We start from the raw sequence: 25,639 nt of genomic DNA, 5'->3' as shown, positions 1-25,639 counted from the left end.
AAATAAAGAGAGGAGTGGCGTTATTAAAACAGGGGTTGCGGATTTAATCTCCCGAATGTTGAAGCTATTTGATAAATAAATAACCTGATGGACGACGCTTGGCTGCCTCAGCAAAAACTCGGCCTTGTTTCCCCAAAACCATCTGATCCTCCTCTCCTCTAACTCCCTCATCTTCTCTACCTCTGATTTCCATCTCTCTCTCTCTCTCTCTACTCACCTTCATGCATCAGCTCTGATTGAGGTATTTTTCTTTTTCCATTTCTGCTTTGAATGTTAAATCTTCTATTTTCCAAGATTTTGGCATATGGTTTCCTTATTTCTTCACTGTTTACGTCTCTGATCATCATCTTTTCTCACCAATTTATCATATTCTCATCTGGGTCGGCTTTATTCTACATCACGACAATTGGGTTTCTGCTGAAATTGTAAAATTTAGGGGTTTGATCATCCATTCGTTTTCCCTGCTATTGTAAATTTCTTCTTCTCTGGTTTTCCTTTGATGCACGAATCTTTGTTGACGTATATAACTTGTATGTCAAAATGTTGAGATATCTGTGTGATATCCACATGAATCTACTTCTTTTCACTAGACTACTGTCGGATTACTGGCTTAATGAGAGTTTAGTCTAATAATTAGGGTCCCCATAACCTGAACTAACAATGGCAGATAGCACTTTTGTATGTAGGAAATCCTTTCTCATATGGATGTCTATGATCTACATCTCCAAACTACTTTCTTTGTTTTACATAGCTTTGGGTGTAGGAAATCCTTTCTTATAGATTAAGCCTGGTTGGTTCCTGCTTGAACTGTTGTAAATCACGGGAGGATTCATCAAGTGTTAATATGTTCCCAAGTAATTCGATTCCGTGTCCTGATCAACAATTTTGATAAAATCAGTGACCCCCGTGATATTAGTGATTCCGGTTACACTCTCTTGATGCATCTTGTACATGCGTACCTTTTAGAAATGCCAATTTTCATATTGCAATGTTCTTAATCGCCAACCAGCATTTGAACCTTGTTTGGTTGTGCGGCATAGGCTCGGAGAGTAGTGGAATAAGTAGTCAACAAGTAGGAGACAAGCATTGGATCCGAGTAGTGGTAAGTAGTGTTTGGTTGTCAACCTCGTAGAGTAGTAGTAGGGGGTAGAGAGAGAGAGAGAGAGAGAGAGAGAGAGAGAGAGAGAGAGAGAGAGAGAGAGAGAGAGAGAGCATTATTCCGAGGAAATCCAAGCGAAATTCTACCTTTTGTGGAATTTGGCTCGGATATCATAGGGAGGGGACAAGGGTGACAAATCACCAGACATGCAATTATTAGCCAGGAGACACCCATGGGAGTCTCCAGGGATTTCAATGCCATATTGGCAACCAAACAAGGGGTTTTGTTGATGTAGCACCCAAATGCCAAGCAATACCATTAAGCCATCCCGGCTTTTGTGAAATTTAACACACTTTTAATGTATGAGATTGTGTAATGAAGCTTATCAAAGCCCCCTATGTTGTAGCCTACAGAGTGTGCATCCACAGCATTGACCTTAACTCGACAACTCAACTTAACTCAACTAAGCCTTTGTCCCAAACTAGTTGGGGTCGGCTAATGAATCATTTAGATAATTTTCATGGAAAAAATGGACAGACACTGTTTGTCACAATTCTGCCCATTTTTTCCCCTCCATTTTTGGATGGGTTAGGATGATCCTATGGATCTGATTTTTTGTGGACACCCTATCTAGGTAAGGGCCTTTCAAATGAATGGTTTGGATCACCCAAACAATGTGGGTCCCCACTGTTTTTAACCCGACATAGTAGATAAGCTTATCTACTTGACCGAGTAGGGTCACTTTTCCGTATTGGGAAACCTGTCACGGTAATTTTTCCATATTTTTATTTTCCTTAAATTATACATATTTAATTATTTTATTTTTTCCAGTTTTTTCCCGATATAAACCCAAAAGTAACCAAAAAAAATATAATATCTCTCGAGATATACACTTCCTGAGAAATTCCGAAGACAAATATTTTCTTTAATAAACGGGATCCTACTTTTCCATGGAGAGAGCACTCGCTCCACTTTTTCAATCGCAGGGTCCATAGGCCCTTACGTGACCTGCCCACAAAAAGAGGCAACTCTAGATAGGAGCAGGGTAGATATGCCTTTCTGCAACCCATATTCTGCGCAAATCTAGCTCTCAACTGCATTCAATTGGATGCGCATAATTGAAGATTTTTGAAGCATGTTCCTGCACCTTCGTTGCTGACTTGCATATGGGTTTTTGTAACTACTGGAACTCCTCTACGCAAGGGTTTGAGGTTTGAGTTCCACCTCAGCATGGCATGTGTGTAAATATCTCTAATTCGTGATATGGATCTCACTGTGCTTTCAAAGCAATTTGATTGTGTGTTTATACAATGCTTTGGGTACTTAATCTATCACATTAATTGAACAATATAAAATGACAATATATTGGATTGTGATTGTGACTGCTGGAAGTGGAGTTGAAAGAGGAAACTATTTTGTACCTGTTGTATACCAGTAGTTGCACTATGCAGCCATGTGGTTATGAAAGGTATGCTCCACTGCAAGAAAGCCCTCTCCGTACGGTTTCTTGTATGATGATTTTTACTGGAAATTTGATAGGTGAGAGATGTAAAAACGAAAGATGTGAAGTGTTCACGTATTAGGTGAAACGATTCCACTTGTAATAATGAAAATGAAAGAGAGTTGATGAAAATCCCTGCAAATTGTGGTTAGCCAACAAGGTGCTAGTATAGATAAGTTGATTACTAAAGTTCTTAAGTGACACTCCTTTTTCATTGCCTAGTATACTTCATAGTGAATTCTCAACATCTCCTTAGTTTAACTTTTGAGTTCTCAAACATTTGGATAAAGGTTGTAGTTGGTCATTTCAAATGATCTTTTCTTCCTTCAGCTGGATCTTTTGAATTTATGTTCTCGACTGCTTATTTGGATGGTAATCAACGGTTGTCTCTATATATTTTAAGTTCTTTACTTTCCAGAAATTGAGTTTCCCTTTGTTCAAGGCATGCATAAATATTAGAATCAGGATTTGTAAATCAAACTAACTTCTCTTATTTCGGAGTCTTGAAGTTCCTTGTGTAGACATTTTAACTGTCAATACTTGTTTTAGATTACAGGCTTTATGCTTGTCAATGTTGTTGCTGGCAGTTCGTGTATTTGTCCTTTTTGGAGGTATTACATGTTTACCAAGGCATCTTATAGCACTGATGCTTTTCACTTGCCAACTGATTATGGTCCTTATAATGTTGCCAAGTATTTGCAGAACTCCTTAGTTATTTGTAAGTTTGATGTTATAGAGGTGGCATAGCATGTCTATTGTTCAGCTCTCTGCATTCACGAAATATATTATCCGCATTACATTTGGTTTTGTTCAACAGTTTCATTTGATGAGGCATTATGTTAATTTTTGTTAGCAACATATGGTACATGTTTGATTCTCATCCTTTATATGCTTACCTTTTCTAATCAGCACAAATGCTGGTGATTATATTTGCCCACTCTCTGTTGCTTTAGCTATAAGCATGAATCTTTGACTTATAGAATCTAACAGTCATCCATCTGGACAAACAGGATGACTTCTCCTGTGGAAGTTAATTATTAACACATGAATTCCACGAGGGTATCAGAAAGTTGATTAATTGATCCATTTTAGTGCAAATCAACATTTTATATCATGGCTCGAAAGGGAAACCAACAGAGAAATGGCTTAGATCGCAATGCATCAAAACCAAAATTTACAGTTTCAGGGTCAGCGGGTGAATCTTTACAAGAGAAAAAGGAAAAGGTAAAAGCGTACGAGGGAGATTTCATTGGTGAAGATGAGCTTCCAAATGTTAATCGCCAGTGCAGGCCAAGCAGTCCTTCAGGAGAGAGAATAAATAAGAAAAAATATTCAGGAGATGGCAAGAAAAACAACCAAAGATCTCTTAACGTCTCTATCAAAGAGAAGTCAGGGGATAATAGAACACCAGGTTCAAGAGATACTGAGGGAAATGCTTCTGAGTTGAGAGATGATGGGGACGATGGAATATCACCTGAAAGTAATCGTGATTCAAGAAACTCAAACATTAGCACTGGCTGCTTAGGGCATGGTTTGCCTGCCGAAGATATGATGAACGATTCTGGTTCTTCGGAAGCAGTGGCTGCTAGAAGTTTAGGAGATTCAGCTTTGTCCATCTTGAAAGTTGCTACCGGGTGGCTTGAAAAGCAGAAGCCATTGTTTGCTACTTTAACAACCATTTTATTTGGTGTGCGTGACTATGTCCGTCTCAAGACTGAGCATGCATATCCTATTATTTTGAGGTGGCTTGTACATTTTGGGAAGTTAATGCTGCTTCTATCCATGGTTTGGTTGGACTGCAGTCTTAGGGGCCTTGATTCCTTACTACGCATGGGGACGACATCTTTTTTCATGGTTATTTGGTGCAGTGTTCTCTCAGTTATTGCAATGATAGGGATTTTGAAGTTTCTTCTAGTGATGGTGAGTTCTGCCACTCTTGTATTGCTATATTTTATTCGCTTTCTTAGATGCTTCTAGTTAATATGTTGGACTCTGAGCATTGGGATGTTAATTGTTGATGGTGGATCTATATTGTTGTTGTGGAACCATATGGCTGGCGAATGAATGAACCCGTTTTTATCTTCCATGTATTCTGAGCTCCGTGACCTTTATTTTTTATTCAACATGCTGGATCATTCACTGGAAGGTCCATATTGCCAAAATCATAGGCTTTACAGTTACAATTTTCTCTACTCTTACTTTGTTAAATTTCTGAATGATCCAGGCAGCAGCTGGTTTAGTGGCACTTTTCATTGGTTTCACATTGACAATTCTCGTAGTTGCCATCTTTGCAACCATATTCTTGTGGATGTATGGCAGTTTTTGGACAACAGGGTCTTTCATCTTTGTTGGAGGTTCTCACTCCACCTTTCTTTGAGCTTGGGGAGCATTCATTTCTTATTTGCTGCTCAACTCCTTGGTGAAGGTTGCTGATATTTGATGCTGCTTTCACGTGCAGGTGTTACATTCGCTTTGAGCCATGAACGCCTTGCACTCTTTATCACCACTGCATATTCTATGTATTGCGCGAAAGGATATGTTGGATGGCTTGGTTTGCTTCTGGGGATAAATTTATCTTTCATTTCGAGTGATGTTCTGGTACACTTCCTAAAAAATAACATAAATGAGCATAGATCCAATAATTCCCCAGAACAATCGGGGCAAACCCGAGATAGACCAGGTCACTTCTATGGCGAGCCTGGGCATGCTTCACAATCAGATGATGCCTTTGGAACTGCTTCTGGGAGATCAGAAGAGCGTAACCCAGGAGTTCCTTCGACCAGTGGAGCCGACACAGAGTTAACATCCGAAGATGAGGTTGTTCGGCTGTTAAACTGTAATGATCACTATTCAGCACTGGGCTTGTCCCGTTATGAGAACATAGATGTTTCTTTACTCAAGCGGGAGTACAGGAAAAAGGTACTTATCTCCTCTCTTATGAGAATTTCGTAGGTACATATATGTCAATTGTCCTTATTCTGACCTGCTTGAATTATTTGTTATCATCATTATGCACTTGGCTTTTTTTATGGTTCACATATTTGAATTTCTGTAATTTGGTTCTCCAGGCAATGCTGGTCCATCCTGATAAAAATATGGGGAACGAGAAGGCTGTAGAAGCCTTCAAGAAACTTCAAAATGCATATGAGGTACATTTTTTTATTTTAAAGTTGTTTTCCCTGTTAAATGAACTCATCAATTTTCTAAGTTCACGTCACGTAGAAAATGGAAACTCCATTTCCAGGTTCTGCTTGATTCTTTTAAGCGGAAAGCTTATGACGACGAACTGAGGAGGGAGGAGCTACTGAACTATTTCCGGAGGTTTCAAGGTGCTTCTCAAAAGGTGTGCTTTTTTTCCAAGTCCCTTTTTTTCAGCCGTTGTCATTTACTCTTCTTCAAGTACTCTTTTTTGAAATGATGAATTTTATTAAAAAAGCAAAACCAAAAAGCACCAGGGCCAAGAAGTTGGCTTGTTCATTTCACGATATCAAATTGAGTTTTTCTAAAGTAGTAATTGCTTAGAAGCATGAAGCGGGGGCGGAGGCAGGAGCAGGGGCAGGGGCAGGGAAGCTTGGTGGTGTAGAAGAGTCTAAGGTCGGGAGCGCCATGGGAGTGTTTATGTAATATATTCTTTATATATCTTTCAAAATTCAAGTACATAAAAAAAATAGTAATTTCTAATCATCTTCATATATATCTTTCTAAATTTAAGTACATCTAGTAATTTCTAACAATGGGATTGAACCTCTAGCTCAATGGTTAAGGCTTTGGTCTTCCACCTTGAGGTCAGAGGTTCAATCCCAGCTTACCTACCAAAAAAAAGTAATTTATAACCATCTTTATTTTCATAGCTTCTTTCCCTGTGCCTTTTGAAGACGCCTTTGTGCTTACTCCAATGAAGTACTTTGAGGAGGTGGATGGGCCGGATTGCGAAGATACCTGCGTAGATGGAGCCACCAAGAGGTTGGGAGCGTCGCGGGCTCGCACTCATCTAGTTGGGAGCGTCACGCGGTCACACTCTTGGAAGCTCCTTCCTAAGGAGCGCCGAATCACGGTTCAGCGGTGGGGGCAGGAGTGGGAGCGGCACCCATGGGGGAAGATTCCTGCTTCTAAGAGAAATTGCCACATTTATTTTACTGTTCATATTTGTGTTCCCCGGAATGGTTGGAAGGGGACATGAAAGCCATCCCATTTTTTGCAATAATTCGACATTGATTGCTAATAAAGGAGTTTCGCAATAAACCAACCTCCATCCTAAGGAAGGTCAAGTCCTACATAAGAGATGGAAGAATTCAACTCCTTTGTTAGCCAGACTATTGATCATGGTTCAATTGCTTTCGTTTAGATGTGCACAATGTAATCCTCCCTGAAGCTCTCAACTGTCTACTAAGTCCAAGATCTCTTGAACAGCTTGGAAATCCTTCGTGGATATTCTCCTCTTTCTTATCCCATCGTAACAATTAGTGGGAGCCTCCAACTGTCATCCGTTTTAAAGTCACATACCATACATCCCTTGAACATCTTCAACACTTGGTGTTAGCCTCCATATATTCAGCTTCTCACAATGGGCCTCCAAAGTAATTGCTTCCAGTTGAAAGAAAAATGGCACCATAACCTGCTTGGCCTGGATTCCTCTATTAGCTCCATCACCCCTCTACATAATAAATCAATTAGTGATGAGAACCAATTGACCTGGGGCCTGAATGGCATCAACATGTTCCTTGCTAAACCGTGTCCGAGTCTCGGTAAAGCTCCTGAAAAGAACCTCCTGAAACTGTGATGCGTACTGCAGGCCCAATAATTGGCATATTTGCCCATTAGAGCTTTTAGGATTTTTATTTTCAGGTTTTAGTTTTTAGAGATTTTATTTTTCATGTTACTTTATTTTAGGGCTGGCAACGGGGCGGAGCGGGGCGGGCCAGATGTTGCATTCCCAGTCCCCGTCCCCGCTTTGGGGATGGCGGGGAGTCCCCATCCCCGCCCCGTTCAAAAAATACTCACCTCAAAAAAGCTTTTTAACGCCCATAAAAAAGAAAAAGACAAGCCGTGTTTGTGCACTTATCAAAATATGGTAGTGCCAATATCACTAACCTAAAAGAAATATTTACTGTTAACAAAAAAATACTAAAACATTACTAAAATAAGAGGATATTGATAATGGCTTGCATATTAAAATGGGCGGGGCCGGGCCGGGCGGGCCCATCCCCATCCTCGTCCCGCCCCCGCTCCAATCCCTGCCCCCGTGTGGGGGCGGATCCCCATTTTCACGGGTGAAATTGGCATCCCTACTTTATTTCAAGGTATTTTAATTGCCTATATAGGCTTCTTGTATTAGGGTTTTTAGATTTTGATGATGAAATAATGAATTGAGAACAGAGATTCTCCCCTATCCCTCTTCTTCTTCTCTTTCTCTTCTTCCCTTATTATTCTTCTCCTCTCTCCTCTAATTTCTTCTCTTCTCTCTCTCTTTCTTCTAATCTCTTCCCCTTCCCTTCTTCTATTCTTCTTCCTTTTCTTTCTCTTCCCCTCTTTTTTCTGCTTCTCCCTTTGGCCACATCAGTTTGGTATCAGAGCAAAAGATCCCATGATTCTAGCTCTATTTCTCTCTCCCCATCGCTCTTTTTCTCTACGTCTCTCTTTTTCTCCTTGCCTCTCTTTCTTTCTCTACTCTCTTTCTTTTTCCTATATCATCAGAGCCCACAGCCTAAAACCTACCCACACCAGTTCCCTATATCCCTTTTGGGCTTCTTTTATTTCAGCAAAACCAATCCCTTACATACCCCACTGTTTACCCCAACATCCACAATTCCAAGATCAGCCACACCATTCATTTGTGAACCGTATCTAACCAACCACAATCAGCCCTGAACCAATTAAAAAGCCACACTCTTTCCGGCCTTGAAAACCCAAGAAAACCACACCCATCAGTCCTTCGCAGCCTGAAACCCATCAGCTTACCCGAACCTTCCACTTAAGCTTCCCCTACAACATCGGCATGTATTTGAGCTTCCACGCCGTAAGCGCAAGCGTCTCTGCATCAGTAGTCTTCATGCGCGATTTTCTAGCAGAACGCAAGCAAGTTTGTATCTTCATCGGCTAGCACCAACAACTATGGCCACTCGATCATCCCCGGCCGCCGCAACACCGTCATCTGGGTTTTTCTGGAAAGCAGCACCTCCGACGGGTTCGTATTCATTGAGTTTTTTTTTTTTTTTTTTGGGTTATCTTTGAACAGAAGGCAACTTTCATTCGGTGGATGAACAAGCTTTGAACTTACCCTTTTTTAGTCGGTCACCAGCTGTAAAAAAGAAAGGCAAGTTTATACACGTATCATTCAGTAGAGGAAAAAGGGCAAGAGATAAGTATAGCTATAGAAAATAAAGGCAAGTAAAGGATAGGCATAAAAGGTACAGTGCAGGGGAGTTTCCTTCTGAAACAAGCAATATATAAGCAATAAAGTGGGCCCCTATTATTATTCTTTGAAGCACCAGCGGTTGTTGCAGACATAAAAGTTAACTCTATGCACATTTGGTAACGGTGAGATTGACAACACAATAGAGGTAACTTACCTTAAATCACACCCCCACTTTTCCCTTTAGGCACCTCCATAGATTAAGTGGCTTACAAATTCGACCCCCCTTTTCCCTATGGCACCCCATTATATTGTTTGCTTAACAGATTTGATCTGTTAAAGTAACTCAGAAAGGAAAAGAAAAAAATCAGAATTTTCTCTCTCTACACTTTCTCTCTCCTCTCTCCATCTCATTTTCTCTCCTCGATCTTGACATTTCCACACGGAATTTGATCTCGTTGTCAACACGAGAGTTGATAAGGACGACTTGAAGAGTCTACCAGGCATATTCTCAGCAGCTCATAGCGAGAGTGCAGCTACTACTTCGTGCAACTTTTCTCATCCGTCGGTTTTGGTCCGACCGCTTATCCAGGCTATCCGTGAGTCCGATTTGAGATCTGCGAAAGGCATTGTGTTCCTTTCGATATCACGGACAGATCTGACGGCTGATTTTCACAGATTCCATTTGGGGCCATGAGACATTGATTCACCCCACAATGAGTGCACTATGGATCCCATATTTCTATGGTTCCGATGCCTACTACTATCGCTATGGAGATTACGATGTTGTGTGCCTACAATGGATCGAGGCTCTTAATGCATACCATAAGCAAGGTTTTAAATCTCGGTTTCGGTTTCTGTCATCAGCGAAATCGAAACGTTTCGGTTTCGGTACGAAATTTCGGACGAAGTCTTATAAAAATTTCACCGAAATTTCCGAAACGTTTCACCGAAATTTTCGAAATTGTACTTCACCGAAACGTTTCACCAAAATTTCCAAAATTTCACTAAAACGAAACGTTTCGGCCGAAATTTCCGAAACGTTTCGGCGAAGTTTGGTACTTTTCCGACTCAATGTGGATTTTCGTTTCGGCCGAAATTTAAAACCATGACCATAAGTACTATGGTTATGATCATCAAATGACCATTCGTCAAGTGAAGGATACAATATGTAGAGATGCCAAGGTAAAATGGAGACACTTCTTGCGAGAACGCGGTGACTTAGGCATGCTTTGTTTTAGTCGATGGAAGATGTCTGTGATGAGTTTGCAAAGGTATATGCTCAAAAGGCTTATTGTCGATATCATCAGAGGCAAAGACAAGTCCAACCCCGAGGAGACTGGGAACGATGCATTCAAGCTATTTGGATCAGCACTCAGACATGATAGCTGATATGAAAGCAACTTTGAATCACATTAACAAGCATCTTGGGCTTAAGGTTCCCAGGGAGGCCACGACCATCAGGAATTCATGCTTAGCCTACCCATTTCCTTCTTCCCCTGTTGATAATGCTAGTGGTCTGTCAGAGGCCATTGTCTTAGAGCCAGACATGGTTATTTTCAGTGCTTGGTCAGATGCTATTGTTGATGAGGCTGACATCGATGAGTATCATGATTCCGAGATTCCGTCAAAGTCGACAGCCGAGCATCTAGAGAGTGAGCTTGACACTTCCACAGTCGAGGTAGATATTGAGGCTTGGCCACGCGAGATTGACCCATCGACAGAGTCAACAGAGCACAGTCATGTCATGAGTCAGAGGCGAGTGTCCTGACCGATGAGCCACTACCAGAGATGGATGATCGAGAGCACATTGCGGAGGATTCCATATCTTTGAGCCAATTGAGCAGATTGCAAAACTGTGCATGCACAGAGGAGTTATTGATAGATATTGTTTATGTGGACATGGTATTGCTTATGGATGTTACACCTAGCACGAGTGAGATCACCTGTATGTTTCAGCAGATGATTGGGCTGATTAGGATTACTATTTCCGCATCCCGCCGCACTTGTAGGGATGGATTGCTTGTAGCAATCTCTATTAGGTGGATGTATGACATCGATGGTCTTTTACTTCTACTACTGGAGTGGGTCATTTATATATTTGATCCAGGTGGACTAACTCGAGGCGAGTTCTTTTCAACAAGGGGAAAATGATGCGTATTGCTGGCCCAATAAGTGGTACATTTGCCCTTAGAGCTTTAGGATTTTTATTTCCATGTCATTGAGTTTCTAGGATTTTTATTTTCAGGTTTTAGTTTTTAGGGACTTTATTTTTCATGTTACTTTATTTCAAGGTATTTTAATTGCCTATATATATAGGCTTCTTTTATTAGGGTTTTTAGATTTTGATGATGAATTAATGAATTGAGAACAGAGATTCTCCCCTATCCCTCTTCTTCTTCTCTTTCTCTTCCCTTATTCTTCTTCTCCTCTCCCCTCTAATTTCTTGTCTTCTCTCTCTTTCTTTTAATCTCTTCCCCTTCCCTTCTTTTATTCTTCTTCCATTTCTTCTCTTTTCCTCTCTTTTTTCTACTTCTCCTCCCTTGGGCCACATCAAACTGGGGAGGATGGCATCCTCTCTTAAACTTCCCTTCTAATGTCCCATACACTGCTACGAGTGGACCCATTGAAGCAATTAGTCATTAGTTTCTATCGTTCCAGTTGCTTCAAAATGGCAAAGAAGCACTGGTCTGGATCGATTGGAGTCTTGGACATTCTCATTGTCAAAAAGTTACCTCCAATGTTACCAAAGATCAAGTATAATAGGTTGCCAAATTGAAGATCCAGATCGATCATATGTTAGGTAGTCATAGCTTTCCAGAGTTGTCCCATATACCGCTAGGATATATTTAACAAATTTCACATTCCTACGATAGTTTAAGGATGGAATGAAACAGGAGGATGACAATGGATTTATGGGCTTTTATTTTATTAGCTTGGTGGATAGCCTTTATGAAGACAATTTTTTTACTTCTGAGGATGAAATTGGGGCAAGGGGAGATTATTTCTCCATTCCCATGGGTCATTTTTAAGGGGAGTCAAATCCTCGTTGGAGTCGTCATTGTGAATACCACCTATGGGCTATGGTCAAGGTATAGCAAAGATAAGCCAATGATCCTTTGTAAAGTGGTTTTTAGACAAGTCTTGTCGACATGTGGGCTAGGACTTTTGGAGTGTGTATACTAAAGGAGGATAAGTTTTTGAGATGGAGTAAACCCTGTATTTTAGTGGCATCCCTGTATTTTAGTGTCATCATAAGCCAATGATCCTTTGTAAAGTAAATTTTAGACAAGTCTTGTCGACATGTGGGCTAGGACTTTTGGAGTGTGTGTACTAAAGGAGGATAGGTTTGGAGAGTAAGGGCGTGTTCGGCAACTATTCTTTTATGGGATTTTCCCCTTTTTTAGGGGTGGAGAATGACGAAAGCCAAAAAAAATCTCAAAAATCCCGTTCAGCTGTGTGACCCACTAAGGTCCGTTTCTAAAAGTTTGCCTACTTTTTCGACTAAAAGATAGGATTCTACAAAGCGATAAATAACCGTCTCTAAAGATTCTCATCACTCTGTTTCTCGCCTGTTTAATCGGGTGAGAATGAGAAGCCTTGCCGAACATGCCCTAAGTTTTTTAGATGGAGTAAACCTTGTCTTTTAGTGGCATCCCTGTATTTTAATGTCATAATTTTCTACATCGGTGAACTATTGTCATGAAGGTGTATTCAGAAGTTCAACGGGGTTTTCTTCTTTATTTACAATTTTGATGGTTGTTGATGAAGAATCTCCTGTAGCATTTCTGAAAATGCAACTAATCTCAGTAAGATCCAGGTTTCCATGAGAACGCCCATTAAATTTAACTTCATGGAATTTATGGGAGGAGGACTCGACCTTGCTAAATCCTATCTGACCATGGAATACTCACGGAATAACTTCTAATTCAGCACAAGTATTCAGCTGAGGCATCCACATGCTCTTTTCCTTCTGAGCACCTAGGTAGCTTTGAAAGGAGCTTTACCATAAAAATTAAAAATGCTTTCTATTTCTTTCATTCCATTTCCTAAGTTGCTGAAAGGAGCTTTGAACATCCAATGAGGGGATGCACCATAGAAGCTGGAAACTTCCTTGAAATTTTAACACACTTTAGAAGAGCGGACCAAATCTTGCATGCCACTTGAAATGAGTGAAATACAATTTGAAAATTCCACTTTCCTACACAAAGTGCATACAAACCAAATTCTCATCTACTAAAAAACGTATCACTTGTTTGATTTGCTTGCCATCATCGTCTTACAAAATGCCTTAACACAAGGACAAGGAGTAACCATAGCATCCCAAACAAGGAAGTATATTTATTAGAGCAGCGAGTTTAGGCTTGATTGAAGGTTTTAAAGTGGTTAATCATTTTCCACCTGTCTCCCACCTTCAATTTATGGATTCCTTGTAATTTTTCATGTGAATCTAAGACCACCTAAATAACCTAAGATGCCTCCCTTAAGCTTATCCTTCAGCCTCATGTGGTAGCTCTAATAATAGATTGCCCTTGTTTTTCAGCTCCTGAACCTTGATTGTATTTGTCAGCCATCTTTTTCCGTTACTGTTTTCCCAAACCCAAGAAGCAAAACATACACATAGAGAGGCCCAAATAAGGAACAGTGTGCGTACTACAGTGAGAAACACAAAATATGTTACAATCCAGAATCCTCTGATGCCTGTCTGTTGTTTAATTTGTTTCCTTTTCTGTTCTTTTCATTATTTTCAATTACACTGGTCCCCAATTTAAATTTTCACTTCTATTTTACCTTATTTGAGCATTCAAAGTTCACTTGGTTCTTCAGAACGGACAGAATGGTATATTTGCTTCTGGCTTTGCTCATTTTGAGGCTGATGATGAAGACCCTCATGGAGATTCCAGAAGAATAGCCTGCAAAAAGTGTGACAATTTTCACATCTGGGCTCTTACAGAGAGATCTAAATCGCGCGCAAGATGGTGCCAGGTTTCCTTTTTCTTTTACTTTGCATCTCTTCGTGTAACATCATATTTCTACACAATGATGAAAGATATTAAGCAAACAGTTGGGTAGCTTTTATCTGATATTTCCAGATGGACATTGTGCTTTGTAGGATTGTAACGATTTCCACCAAGCTAAAGATGGAGATGGATGGGTTGAACAATCTTTTCATCCTTTTTTATTCGGATTGTTGCAAAAGGTATTTGATTTGTGAATTGCCTTCAAGTTCTCTTCAGGGAAAAAAACTTTTTTAAGTAGTTGCTTTCCATCTAGGAATAATGGAAATTGTGTGAGTAGTACCAGAAAAGCTCTTTAGCAGTGCCCTAATTACTAGTTCCGGTGCAATTAATCCACTTGAGGGGTATTAACCATCATACGTCTTAACGTCATGAAACCTGATAGCCCATTGTCACCAGAGATTATTCAATGATAGAAATATGTTCTTTACCTTATTAATAAGGAGATAACTCTTTTTATTGGCATTAGTACATTGTTGTTTTTTACAGGTAGATGCACCCTCTGCATATGTTTGCGCAGAAAGCAGGATATATGATGCAACAGAATGGTTTATTTGCCAGGTAATTAGTTGCATCTAATTTCCATTGTAAATGATGCATTGAATTATTCAAAGGTCGAAATCACTTCCATATTAACATGCGTTCAGTGTCAAATTCATATTTAAATTTAGCCTGAAATTTTTACCCAAAGATAAAGAAGGGATTTGCTAGGGACCATCGAAGAAGGCATTTTGCGGACTGGCTGTCACATGAGAGAGCAGCCACATAGGCTCACTTTTCAACAGATTTTGTCTTTATTCATGAGGTGGCTGCTCTCTCATGCAACAGCCTGTCCGTGAAATGCCTTCTGCGATGGTCCCTAGCAAATCCCGATAAAGAATAATCCAATGTTGACTCTCTTGTTGGCTCTTCATTGAGAGGATTGTAGAACCTTTTTTTCTTAGTATAAAACTGTAAGTATTTATCATTAGAAAAAAAAAAACTATAAATATAATGAAAAGTATATCAAAAAGATAAAATTCATCACTGGATGAACTTTTCTTTCTTTGTTGATGTTGAAAAGGTCAAGTTAGAGAGGGCCCACACACAAAACCTTTAAGTCAATACGAATTAGTCCTTTCGTTTATTACAAAAGCATATGTTCATGTGATGTGGGTTAGTACTTTCAGGCGTACTACATTAATCAAATGGTAGAGTAGGACATAGGAGATACTGTAGCTAAATTGACAGATGCATTTTGTCCTGCTCACTATTCATATCTATGGGGGTTCTTACACAGGGCATGCGATGTCCTGCCAACACCCACAAGCCGAGCTTTCATGTCAACACCAGCGTCACTGCCAAGCACAATAACGCTAAGGGGACTTCTTCGGCCCACAAAAGTGGCGGAATGCCGAGTGCCAACATGGATGAGAGCATGAAAGAGGAGGAATTCTTCGAGTGGCTGCAGAACGCAGTGCAGTCGGGAATATTCGAAGCCAGCAACCCGTCAACCGAGAGCCCTTCTGCCAGAACTGGTAGTTCTTCCAAGAGCACTAGTGGGAAGAAAAAGAAGAAGGGAAAGAAGCAATGGTGAGCATACATATTTCCTTGTGTCTCAACTTGTGGATTTTCAGGCGAGCTCTGAGGTCGTACGAGAGCTCAACTTTGATTGAGCTATTAAGGTAACAAAATATATATCCATGTCCACACCATGAGAATGTTGAAAGTTATTAACCCTTTTAAAAGGAAGAATCAGTCAATGCATTTACGTGGCTGCAAAAAAGGCCTTAATAAGCTCTGTTTTCCTTCGTGATTCTCGCTATAAAGTTTTGTATAGGCGATTTTTTCCCTTCTAATATCATCCAGTTATACTTATGTAGTTTATAAATACATTGGCAGATAAAGCAACCCTGTAATAATTTTCTAGGAAACGATGATTGGCGCCCATACATGGAGTCTCTCCTACGCACAATGCCACAAACCTTGTAGGGGGCCCAAAATGTTTTACTGTTCTTGCATATGAACTCTTTTACTAGCACAAATAAATAAAAATAAAAAAATTAAGTCTGTTCATTGACATCCCTCATGAAAATAGACAAGTTTTTGGGTGATTAGAGGAGTGCAAATATTACATGGTTATGGGTGTCAATGGATCCACTTGTCTTGGTCACGACCATTAAAATCCCATATCGGTTGGATCAGATTTGGATCCACTTATGTCTTAGCTACGATCCATTCAAATTCCTTATCCATTGGTGTTCTTCGGATCCTACTCCCTGTGTCTCTGTCGCAATCCATTTCAAATAGGACTGTCCCCATAGGAGTGTCTTAGTTGGTCGGTCTTACGTGCAAGCAGCAGCGTTGCAATAATACATAAATTTATATAAAAAAAAATTTTGGGCATATTTTCAAAAAGGCTACTGATATTGGCACAACCATGTTTTAATAATTGCGTAGCCTGTTCCTTTTTTTTTATTCGACTTGTGACTTGTGAGAGCTTTTTGGGAACCGTAATAACCTTTGACAGCTCTTTAAATGTGTTAGGTTTAAAATTGGTAACAGGTTATGGTAGGGCCGAAAGGGCTAATCTGGCAAGCCACAGCTGAAGGGCTAATGGAGTCCTGTGCTGCACAAGCACAGACAAGGATACAAAGGGTCAGAAGACCAACCCGGAGTGGTGCTCCGGACGGGCGCTTCGACACTCAAGTCAGTATGAGCAGGAGTGCAGAGCAATGTCAGAGCAAAAAGCTTAGGGTTTTGATCTCAGATCCCTCACCTTAGCACAAGTGAAGGCTATTTATAGTGGTTCTGAGCCACCTGTCCAGGACAGGTGGTAGCCCCTGTATGGACCAGGTCTCATACCTAGGAGGGGCAGGTGGAAGTCCCCGATTGGTCCAGGTGTCATACCTAGCAGGGACAGGTGTTGGCTTTGCAGTGGTCCCTGTGAGGGTCACGTGTCAACAGCCGATTGGTTGCAGATTTTGGACCCCATCAGTTGCCCCCTGGTTCTCCGAGCCATTTATGACGGCTTGGAGAAGCAAGAAAGCTTACTGCCATAAATCCAAGCCCTTCTGGGCGGCTCGGCCGGGCAGGATTTGCACTGGAGGTCTGTCCGGCCGAGCCCTTCTGGGCGGCTCGGCCGTGCAGAATTTGCATTGGAGGTCTGTCCGTCCGAGCCTTCTGGGAGGCTCGGCCGGGCAGAATTTTGTCTTCTAGCGAACGCGTCATATCCTGTCCGGCTAAGCCTTCTGGGCGGCTCGGCCGGGCAGAATTTTGTCTTCTAGCGAACGCGTCATATCCTGTCCGGCTAAGCCTTCTGGGCGGCTCGGCCGGGCAGACTTTTGTCTTCTAGCGAACGCGTCATATCCTGTCCGTCCGAGCCCTTCTGGGCGGCTCGGCCGGGCAGAATTTTGTCTTCTAACGAACGCGTCATATCCAGTCCGTCTAAGCCTTCTGGGCGGCTCGGCCGGGCAGAATTTCGTCTTCTAGCGAACGCGTCATATCCTGTCCGGCTAAGCCTTCTGGGCGGCTCGGCCGGGCAGACTTTTGTCTTCTAGCGAACGCGTCATATCCTGTCCGTCCGAGCCATTCTGGGCAGCTCGGCCGGGCAGAATTTTGTCTTCTAGCGAACGCGTCATATCCAGTCCGTCTAAGCCTTCTGGGCGGCTCGGCCGGGCAGAATTTTGTCTTCTAGCGAACGCGTCATATCCTGTCCGGCTAAGCCTTCTGGGCGGCTCGGCCGGGCAGAATTTTGTCTTCTAGCGAACGCGTCATATCCAGTCCGTCTAAGCCTTCTGGGCGGCTCGACCGGGCAGACTTTTGTCTTCTAGCGAACGCGTCATATCCTGTCCGGCTAAGCCTTCTGGGCGGCTCGGCCGGGCAGACTTTTGTCTTCTTCAGATGACCAGATTTTCTGGTCGCCTGTGATGACCTCATTTTCTGGTCGGCCTGAGATGACCTCATTTTCTGGTCGGCCTGTGATGACCTCATTTTCTCTGAGAGCTAAGTCTGCAAACACTTAGAATCTTCAAGGTGGGGTTTCCACTGGGGCGGGTCCTTGGTTGGAACTGATCTCCACACCAAATTGGACGCACCGGAGTGCACCAGTGCCGCTCTCTAAGTCTGCAAACACTTAGGCTGAGAGCTAAGTTTGCAAACACTGTGGACGGCCAGGCCGGGCCGGTCTTTTGGCGTCTAGCGATTGCGCCATATCCTGTCCGGCTTAGGCTGTGGACGGCCAGGCCGGGCAGGTCTTTTGGCGTCTAGCGATTGCGCCATATCCTGTCCGGCTTAGGCGCTGGACGGCCGGGCCGGGCAGGTCTTTGAGGTGGTTTTCCACTAGGGCGGGTCCATGGTTGGAACTGATCTCCACACCAAATTGGACGCGCCGGAGTGCACCACTGCCGTTCTCTAAGTCTGGAAACACTTAGGCTGAGAGCTAAGTCTGCAAACACTTAGAGTCTTTTGGCGTCTAGCGATTGCGCCATATCCTGTCCGGCTTAGGCTGTGGACGGCCAGGCCGGGCGGGTCTTTTGGCGTTTAGCGATTGCGCCATATCCTGTCCGGCTTAGGCTCTGGACGGCCAGGCCGGGCAGGTCTTTGAGGTGGTTTTCCACTAGGGCGAGTCCATGTGGTTGGAACTGATCTCCACACCAAATTGGACGCGCCGGAGTGCACCACTGCCGTTCTCTAAGTCTGCAAACACTTAGGCTGAGAGCTAAGTCTGCAAACACTTAGAGTCTTTTGGCGTCTAGCGATTGCACCATATCCTGTCCGGCTTAGGCTGTGGACGGCCAGGCCAGGCAGGTCTTTTGGCGTTTAGCGATTGCGCCATATCCTGTCCGGCTTAGGCTCTGGACGGCCAGGCCGGGCAGGTCTTTGAGGTGGTTTTCCACTAGGGCGGGTCCATGTGGTTGGAACTGATCTCCACACCAAATTGGACGCGCCGGAGTGCACCACTGCCGTTCTCTAAGTCTGCAAACACTTAGGCTGAGAGCTAAGTCTGCAAACACTTAGAGTCTTTTGGCGTCTAGCGATTGCGCCATATCCTGTCCGGCTTAGGCTGTGGACGGCCAGGCCGGGCAGGTCTTTTGGCGTCTAGCGATTGCGCCATATCCTGTCCGGCTTAGGCGCTGGACGGCCAGGCCGGGCAGGTCTTTGAGGTGGTTTTCCACTAGGGCGGGTCCATGGTTGGAACTGATCTCCACACCAAATTGGACGCGCCGGAGTGCACCACTGCCGTTCTCTAAGTCTGCAAACACTTAGGCTGAGAGCTAAGTCTGCAAACACTTAGAGTCTTTTGGCGTCTAGCGATTGCGCCATATCCTGTCCGGCTTAGGCTGTGGACGGCCAGGCCGGGCGGGTCTTTTGGCGTTTAGCGATTGCGCCATATCCTGTCCGGCTTAGGCTCTGGACGGCCAGGCCGGGCAGGTCTTTGAGGTGGTTTTCCACTAGGGCGAGTCCATGTGGTTGGAACTGATCTCCACACCAAATTGGACACGTCGGAGTGCACTACTGCCGTTCTCTAAGTCTGCAAACACTTAGGCTGAGAGCTAAGTCTGCAAACACTTAGAGTCTTTTGGCGTCTAGCGATTGCACCATATCCTGTCCGGCTTAGGCTGTGGACGGCCAGGCCAGGCAGGTCTTTTGGCGTTTAGCGATTGCGCCATATCCTGTCCGGCTTAGGCTCTGGACGGCCAGGCCGGGCAGGTCTTTGAGGTGGTTTTCCACTAGGGCGGGTCCATGTGGTTGGAACTGATCTCCACACCAAATTGGATGCGCCGGAGTGCACCACTGCCGTTCTCTAAGTCTGCAAACACTTAGGCTGAGAGCTAAGTCTGCAAACACTTAGAGTCTTTTGGCGTCTAGCGATTGTGCCATATCCTGTCCGGCTTAGGCTGTGGACGGCCAGGCCGGGCAGGTCTTTTGGCGTCTAGCGATTGCGCCATATCCTGTCCGGCTTAGGCTGTGGACGGCCAGGCCGAGCAGGTCTTAGAGGTGGTTTTACAATAGGGCGGGTCCATGTGGTTGGAACTGATCTCCACACCAAATTGAACGCGCCGGAGTGCACCACTGCCGTTCTCTAAGTCTGCAAACACTTAGGCTGAGAGCTAAGTCTGCAAACACTTAGAGTCTTTTGGCGTCTAGCGATTGCGCCATATCCTGTCCGGTTTAGGCTGTGGACGGCCAGGCCAGGCAGGTCTTTTGGCGTCTAGCGATTGCGCCATATCCTGTCCGGCTAAGGCGCTGGACGGCCAGGACGGGCAGGTCTTTGAGGTGGTTTTCCACTAGGGCGGGTCCATGGTTGGAACTGATCTCCACACCAAATTGGACGCGCCGGAGTGCACCATTGCTGCTCTCTAAGTCTGCAAACACTTAGGCTGAGAGCTAAGTCTGCAAACACTCAGAGTCTTTTGGCGTCTAGCGATTGCGCCATATCCTGTCCGGTTTAGGCTGTGGACGGCCAGGCCAGGCAGGTCTTTTAGCGTCTAGCGATTGCGCCATATCCTGTCCGGCTAAGGCGCTGGACGGCCAGGCCGGGCAGGTCTTTGAGGTGGTTTTCCACTAGGGCGGGTCCATGGTTGGAACTGATCTCCACACCAAATTGGACGCGCCGGAGTGCACCACTGCTGCTCTCTAAGTCTGCAAACACTTAGGCTGAGAGCTAAGTCTGCAAACACTTAGAGTCTTTGAGGTGGTTTTCCACTAGGGCGGGTCGATGGTTGGAACTGATCTCCACACCAAATTGGACGCGCCGGAGTGCACCACTGCCGCTCTCTAAGTCTGCAAACACTTAGGCTGAGAGCTAAGTCTGCAAACACTTAGAGTTTGATTGGAGGAGCTGGCATATATTAGTGACTCAAAAGTGAGGGACACAGTTTAGTGACAACTCCACTTTATTTCTCTTTGAAATTTAATTACAGAGATTCTTTACAGGCCTTCAAGCATTGGCTCTGAGGAACTGAGCAAGATCCTGCTGTGCGGCCTCTGACAGGGCAGAGCCGATCTGGACAACCCTCAGGTAGTCATTGCTGTACAAAGGGACGCATTCTTCCCTTTCAGTGCCGCTACATAGCACTGCCTCGACTAGGGCTGATCCCCTCTGAGAACCCCTACACCTCCTGGTGTAGTGAACTTCATCTTCTGATGATAGGCGGAGGGAACAGCTCGGAGGAGATTCTAGCCGGGGCGTCCCAGGATAGCATTGTAGGCCGACTTGGCCCTTACCACCAAGAAGTTCACCATGGCGAAGGACTGGCAGGGCGGCTCCCCGATAAGAACTGGAAGCTCGATATGCCCTTCAACTTTGACAACTTCTCCGGAGAATCCGAACAGGTCAGAGTTGACTGGCTTCAGACGGTCAGTTCCGATCAGCATCTGCTCGAAGGCGTGATAATAGAGGATGTCTGCGGAGCTCCCGTTGTCGACCAAGATCTTCTTCATTTCCCAGTTCGCCACCAGCATGGTGATGACCAGGGCATCATCATGCGGGAGGATCAGGCCGTCGAGATCTGCATCTGAAAAAGATATCTCGTTCTCTAGCCTGGCCTCCTTGCTGCAGGTATGGACGGCGTTGACCTGCCGGGCATAAGTCTTGCGGGCTGATGAAGAGGTTCCTCCTGCGGTCGGCCCTCTTGAAATGGTACCAATAACACCATGAGGTTGAGGTTGAGGTATCTGAGGAGGGGGGCTGGCCGGGGCAGGAGCTTGGATGCGGTCGTCCAGAGGTTGAGCGCCCCAGGGGCTTCTGCCTCTGTTCCTCGGCTTGTCCTTGCGCTCTCTTCTGTTGTCATTATTTTTTAAGTACCTTCCGAGGTACCCTCTGCTGATCAGCTGCTCGATCTCCTCCTTCAAATGAATGCACGCATTGGTGTCATGGTCGTGGTCCTTGTGGAACCTGCAGTACTGGGACATGTTTCTTTTCCCCGACGAGGTCTGCCTCTCCGGCCACCGGATGAAATCATCTTCCCGAATGGCTGCCAGGATACGTGCTCTGGACGCGGTCAGCCGCGTGTAATGCTCTCTCGAGTGGGGGCTTCTCTCCTTCTTCTGAGATTTATCATCCCTACGCTGCTTGGTAGGGTTCTTCTCCTCAGGCCTTCTTCTGCTAGCAGAGTCCAGGGCGGCGAGAGTTTCCTCTACCGAGATGTACTCCTCCGCCCCGGCCATCAGGTCTGCGAGGGACTGCGGATTGCGCCGGGCCACTGCTCGTCTGAAGTCAGTTGATCGGGCGCCGGCCAGAAGGGCATTCGTGGCCGCGGAGGGATCCAGGTTGGGAACTTGGAGGGCTTCCCTATTAAAGCGACCAACGAACACTTTTAAGGCCTCATCATCTCCCTGCCTGAGGGCCATCAGCGAAGCCGTCGTCTTCCTGGGTCTTCTGCTGCTCATGAAGTGACGGGCCAGGTCGTCCCCAAAGTCATCGAAATTGTCCACGGACCTGGGTTTGAGCCGCGAGTACCAGTCCGTCGCGGCTCCAGTCAGTGTGGTGGGGAATGCCCGGCAAAGGAATCCATCCGACGCCCCGTGGAGGAGCATTGTAGTCCTGAAAGTCTCCAAGTGGTCCACGGGGTCGGTGGTCCCGTCATACTGCGAAATCTGCGGCATCTTCCAGCCCGCGGGGGCTGCCGCGCTGAGCACTCTGTCCGAGAATGGGGGAGCGCTTGTGAAGATTCGGGAGGCAGGCCGGCCCTGCTTTCTGGCGAGCTCTTCAATCCGGTGGTCCATTTGCTGGATCCTTAGTAACATCGGGTCGTCTCTCTTTTCTGCCCGGTGGACGGGCCTCTCTCTTCTTGCCGGCGGGCTCATTGTAGAGCCGGACTGACTGGCCGGACTCCTTCGCCGGTGCCGCGATCCTTCTCCGTGCGTGGCGTCTCTCTTGCTGCCATGCCTTTGTACGGAGGGAGATCGTGACCGGTGATGTAGGTGAGGCTCGGGGCGCACATGCTTGTCCCGGGAGAGGTGATCTCGTCTTGTGGAGTGACGAGTCTGCTCCCGGGGCGGGGGCGTGTGCTCTCTGCGGGAGCTTCCCCTCCTCTGGGTGGGCTGAGAAGCCTCGGCTGGGTGCTGCTGGAGTGCGGGGGCCGGATTCCTGAACTGCGCAATCACAGCAGTCATTTCTTGGAAAAGGGCCCGCATCTCCCTCGGAGTCGGGGTAGGGTCTGAGCGGTCCGAGCGAGTCGGACTTTGCTCCCCTACCGCCCCGACCTCTATCTACGAGGCCAGTCGCTCGCTTCTTCCTTCGCGGGGGGCTGTAGCCCGGGTCGTCCGGGAGGTTGGCACATGCTTTCCGTTTTTTCCTACCATTGCTTGAGTGAGGTTCCAAACAGCTTTTCGTTCTGGGGTCCCACGGATGGCGCAAAATCTGTTAGGTCTAAAATTGGTAACAGGTTATGGTAGGGCCGGAAGGGCTGATCTGGCAAGCCACAGCTGAAGGGCTAATGGAGTCCTGCACTGCACAAGCACAGACAAAGATACAAAGGGTCAGAAGACCAACCCGGAGTGGTGCTCCGGACGGGCGCTTCGACACTCAAGTCAGTATGAGCAGGAGTGCAGAGCAATGTCAGAGCAAAAAGCTTAGGGTTTTGATCTCAGATCCCTCACCTTAGCACAAGTGAAGGCTATTTATAGTGGTTCTGAGCCACCTGTCCAGGACAGGTGGTAGCCCCTGTATGGACCAGGTCTCATACTTAGGAGGGGCAGGTGGAAGTCCCCGATTGGTCCAGGTGTCATACCTAGCAGGGACAAGTGTTGGCTTTGCAGTGGTCCCTGTGAGGGCCACGTGTCAACAGCCAATTGGTTGCAGATTTTGGACCCCATCAAAATGATAGAAGACCAGATGAGTTATTGCAATTATCAAAACATGGTTGTGCTGATATCATTTGCCTTTCATAAAATAGTAGGATAAATTTCAGATTTAGGACTGTCCCGTGAGCCATTTTGTTGATACGTCCATGGATCGTGGTAGCTATCAAGGGTGACACCGTATAAATCTTTTATCTCCTAGTCCAAACTCTGTTAACTATGGTTTAACTAGGATTGCTTTAATAGGGAACGACCTCATTGTAATACAATGTGGGCCCAGGTCACACTTTTGATTGATCCAAACAGTCCGCTTGACATGCCTTGCTTTGGGTCTCCTATAGATCAAAATCCCTGACCAATAATCCAATTCTAAGATCTAATAATATGCACTTTTGTTGAAGAACAGGGACATGATATGTACTTTCGTTAGGACATGATATGTACTTTTGTTATAGGGCAGCTCACATTCAACAAAAAGTACAAATTATTGGATGTTCTGGTTGCATGATCAACATGGTTTTTGGGCCACATCAAAAGCAAGACCGATAAAATGAACAGTTCATATCAATCAAATATGAGGCCTACTATACTGATGTGGGGTGCCACATTGTATCATTCCTTTCATATGTGCAATTCAGCATGCTCTTTTGGTTGGCACTTCATGTGGCGGCAGCTGACTCATTAGACAGTTCAGTGACAGTTCCAAGCATTTCATTCCCTATTGGGATATGTTCAGTCTCATTCTCAGTTCAAAACAACTCCAGAAACAAGCTGTAGATTCATTCCAGATTGGCAATTGCCTCTTTGGATTGTTACAAAGTTGCTGAAATTTTGCTTACGAAAAGTTCTCATAATTCTTAATCCAATACAAGAAAATCTACTAGATGTTTCTGATGTGAGATGCAGAGGATGACAATTCCATCCCTGATACTGATTTTTCATGAACTCCGGATATAGTGGATAATTGGCGATGGTTCCATCTCGCTTTATTGATTTTCCATGCTCTTTTGGGCTGATTTTTGCATCGCCGGCCCACCAGAAATACAGCAACACAGTTCTATATCCAAGCGCAGCTACACAATTTTCACAAATTTGGTTAGAAGAAGAAACAGTTTCTTTTTCTCCTATTTCCCTTCATATGATTCAAGAATAATCGAAATTTCCGTTTCTATGACAATCAGCCAATAACCATATCAGTAAAATATAGCCCCAGGCCATCAAAATTTGCATGCAAACCTTGGAAATTATGCGGGACCATCAACTGAATGCAGTTCGCAAGTCATGGGTGTCCACCACTGAACCATCGCCATAGCTTAATAAGGAATTTATATGTTGAATCTCTTTGGGCATCGACCCAGTAAGTACCTGTTTTCAATAATCCAGACGAGAGAAAATTTAGCAGCAGAAGGTTACAGAAGATGAACTGAACACCCCCTTAAGATGGCCTTAGCGGGCATGGCCCTTGGCTGAGTTACCTCATGCCCACTTTCTGTTATAAGGACTTCGTCCTCAATCCTTATCCCAATGCCTCGATACCTGTTACATCCTTTCGTTTATGAATTCTATATTGGTGAAAACAACAATTTAGCAATGCATGATTTGATAACACTCGCAGCTCAATAAATACCTGTCTGGAGCATCAAAGGAAGATGGGATATATACTCCTGGCTCAATTGTTATCACCTGTCCAAAATAAGGTTGGCTTAGTGCCAATCAGGCCAACAAGAGCTCTACTAAATATGGCAGGGAGTAGATGTGCCATAGCAAGTGTGCACCATGCACTGCCCACCCAACCACATATGAACTTGCTGGCATGCTCAGGTAAGAAAAATAAAGAACAGAAGTGCACCAAATAAAAATCAAATAAATGCAAAAGTATAAAC

At 44.7% G+C, this 25,639-nt stretch overlaps 2 protein-coding genes across 4 annotated transcripts in view; one reads left to right on the top strand and one right to left on the bottom strand.

Annotated features, from left to right (window-relative positions):
* Positions 1-81: 81 nt before the first annotated feature.
* On the top strand, positions 82-16,029 carry LOC143881318 (Chaperone DnaJ-domain superfamily protein). The gene is made up of 10 exons (XM_077384322.1): positions 82-241; positions 3,611-4,520; positions 4,825-4,954; positions 5,059-5,519; positions 5,669-5,749; positions 5,845-5,943; positions 13,780-13,938; positions 14,066-14,152; positions 14,460-14,531; positions 15,250-16,029. The coding sequence occupies exons 2-10, from the start codon at positions 3,714-3,716 to the stop codon at positions 15,544-15,546; spliced, it is 2,193 nt and encodes a 730-aa protein (XP_077240437.1). The 5' UTR covers positions 82-241; positions 3,611-3,713; the 3' UTR covers positions 15,547-16,029.
* An 8,416-nt stretch (positions 16,030-24,445) lies between these two features.
* Positions 24,446-25,639, bottom strand: part of LOC143881317 (Metallopeptidase M24 family protein) — a 36,112-nt gene continuing 34,918 nt past the window's right edge. For 2 of the 3 annotated variants that reach the window (XM_077384320.1, XM_077384321.1), the window contains 4 exons: positions 25,384-25,439; positions 25,232-25,292; positions 24,993-25,121; positions 24,446-24,829 (listed from right to left, as the gene is read on the bottom strand). In XM_077384320.1, coding sequence (XP_077240435.1) covers positions 25,014-25,121; positions 25,232-25,292; positions 25,384-25,439 — 225 coding nt within the window. In that variant the 3' untranslated portion in view covers positions 24,446-24,829; positions 24,993-25,013. Of the gene's footprint in view, positions 24,830-24,992; positions 25,122-25,231; positions 25,293-25,383; positions 25,440-25,639 lie in introns of those variants that run through there. The other variant, XR_013251922.1, reaches the window with a different exon arrangement.

This window comes from Tasmannia lanceolata, unplaced genomic scaffold, assembly GCF_043159265.1.
Source record: "Tasmannia lanceolata isolate RefF3 unplaced genomic scaffold, GAP_Taslan_0.1 ptg000007l, whole genome shotgun sequence".
Taxonomy (NCBI): Eukaryota; Viridiplantae; Streptophyta; class Magnoliopsida; order Canellales; family Winteraceae; genus Tasmannia; species Tasmannia lanceolata.
The sequence above is the reverse complement of the archived record's forward strand: the minus strand, read 5'-3'. Positions and strand labels throughout refer to the sequence as shown.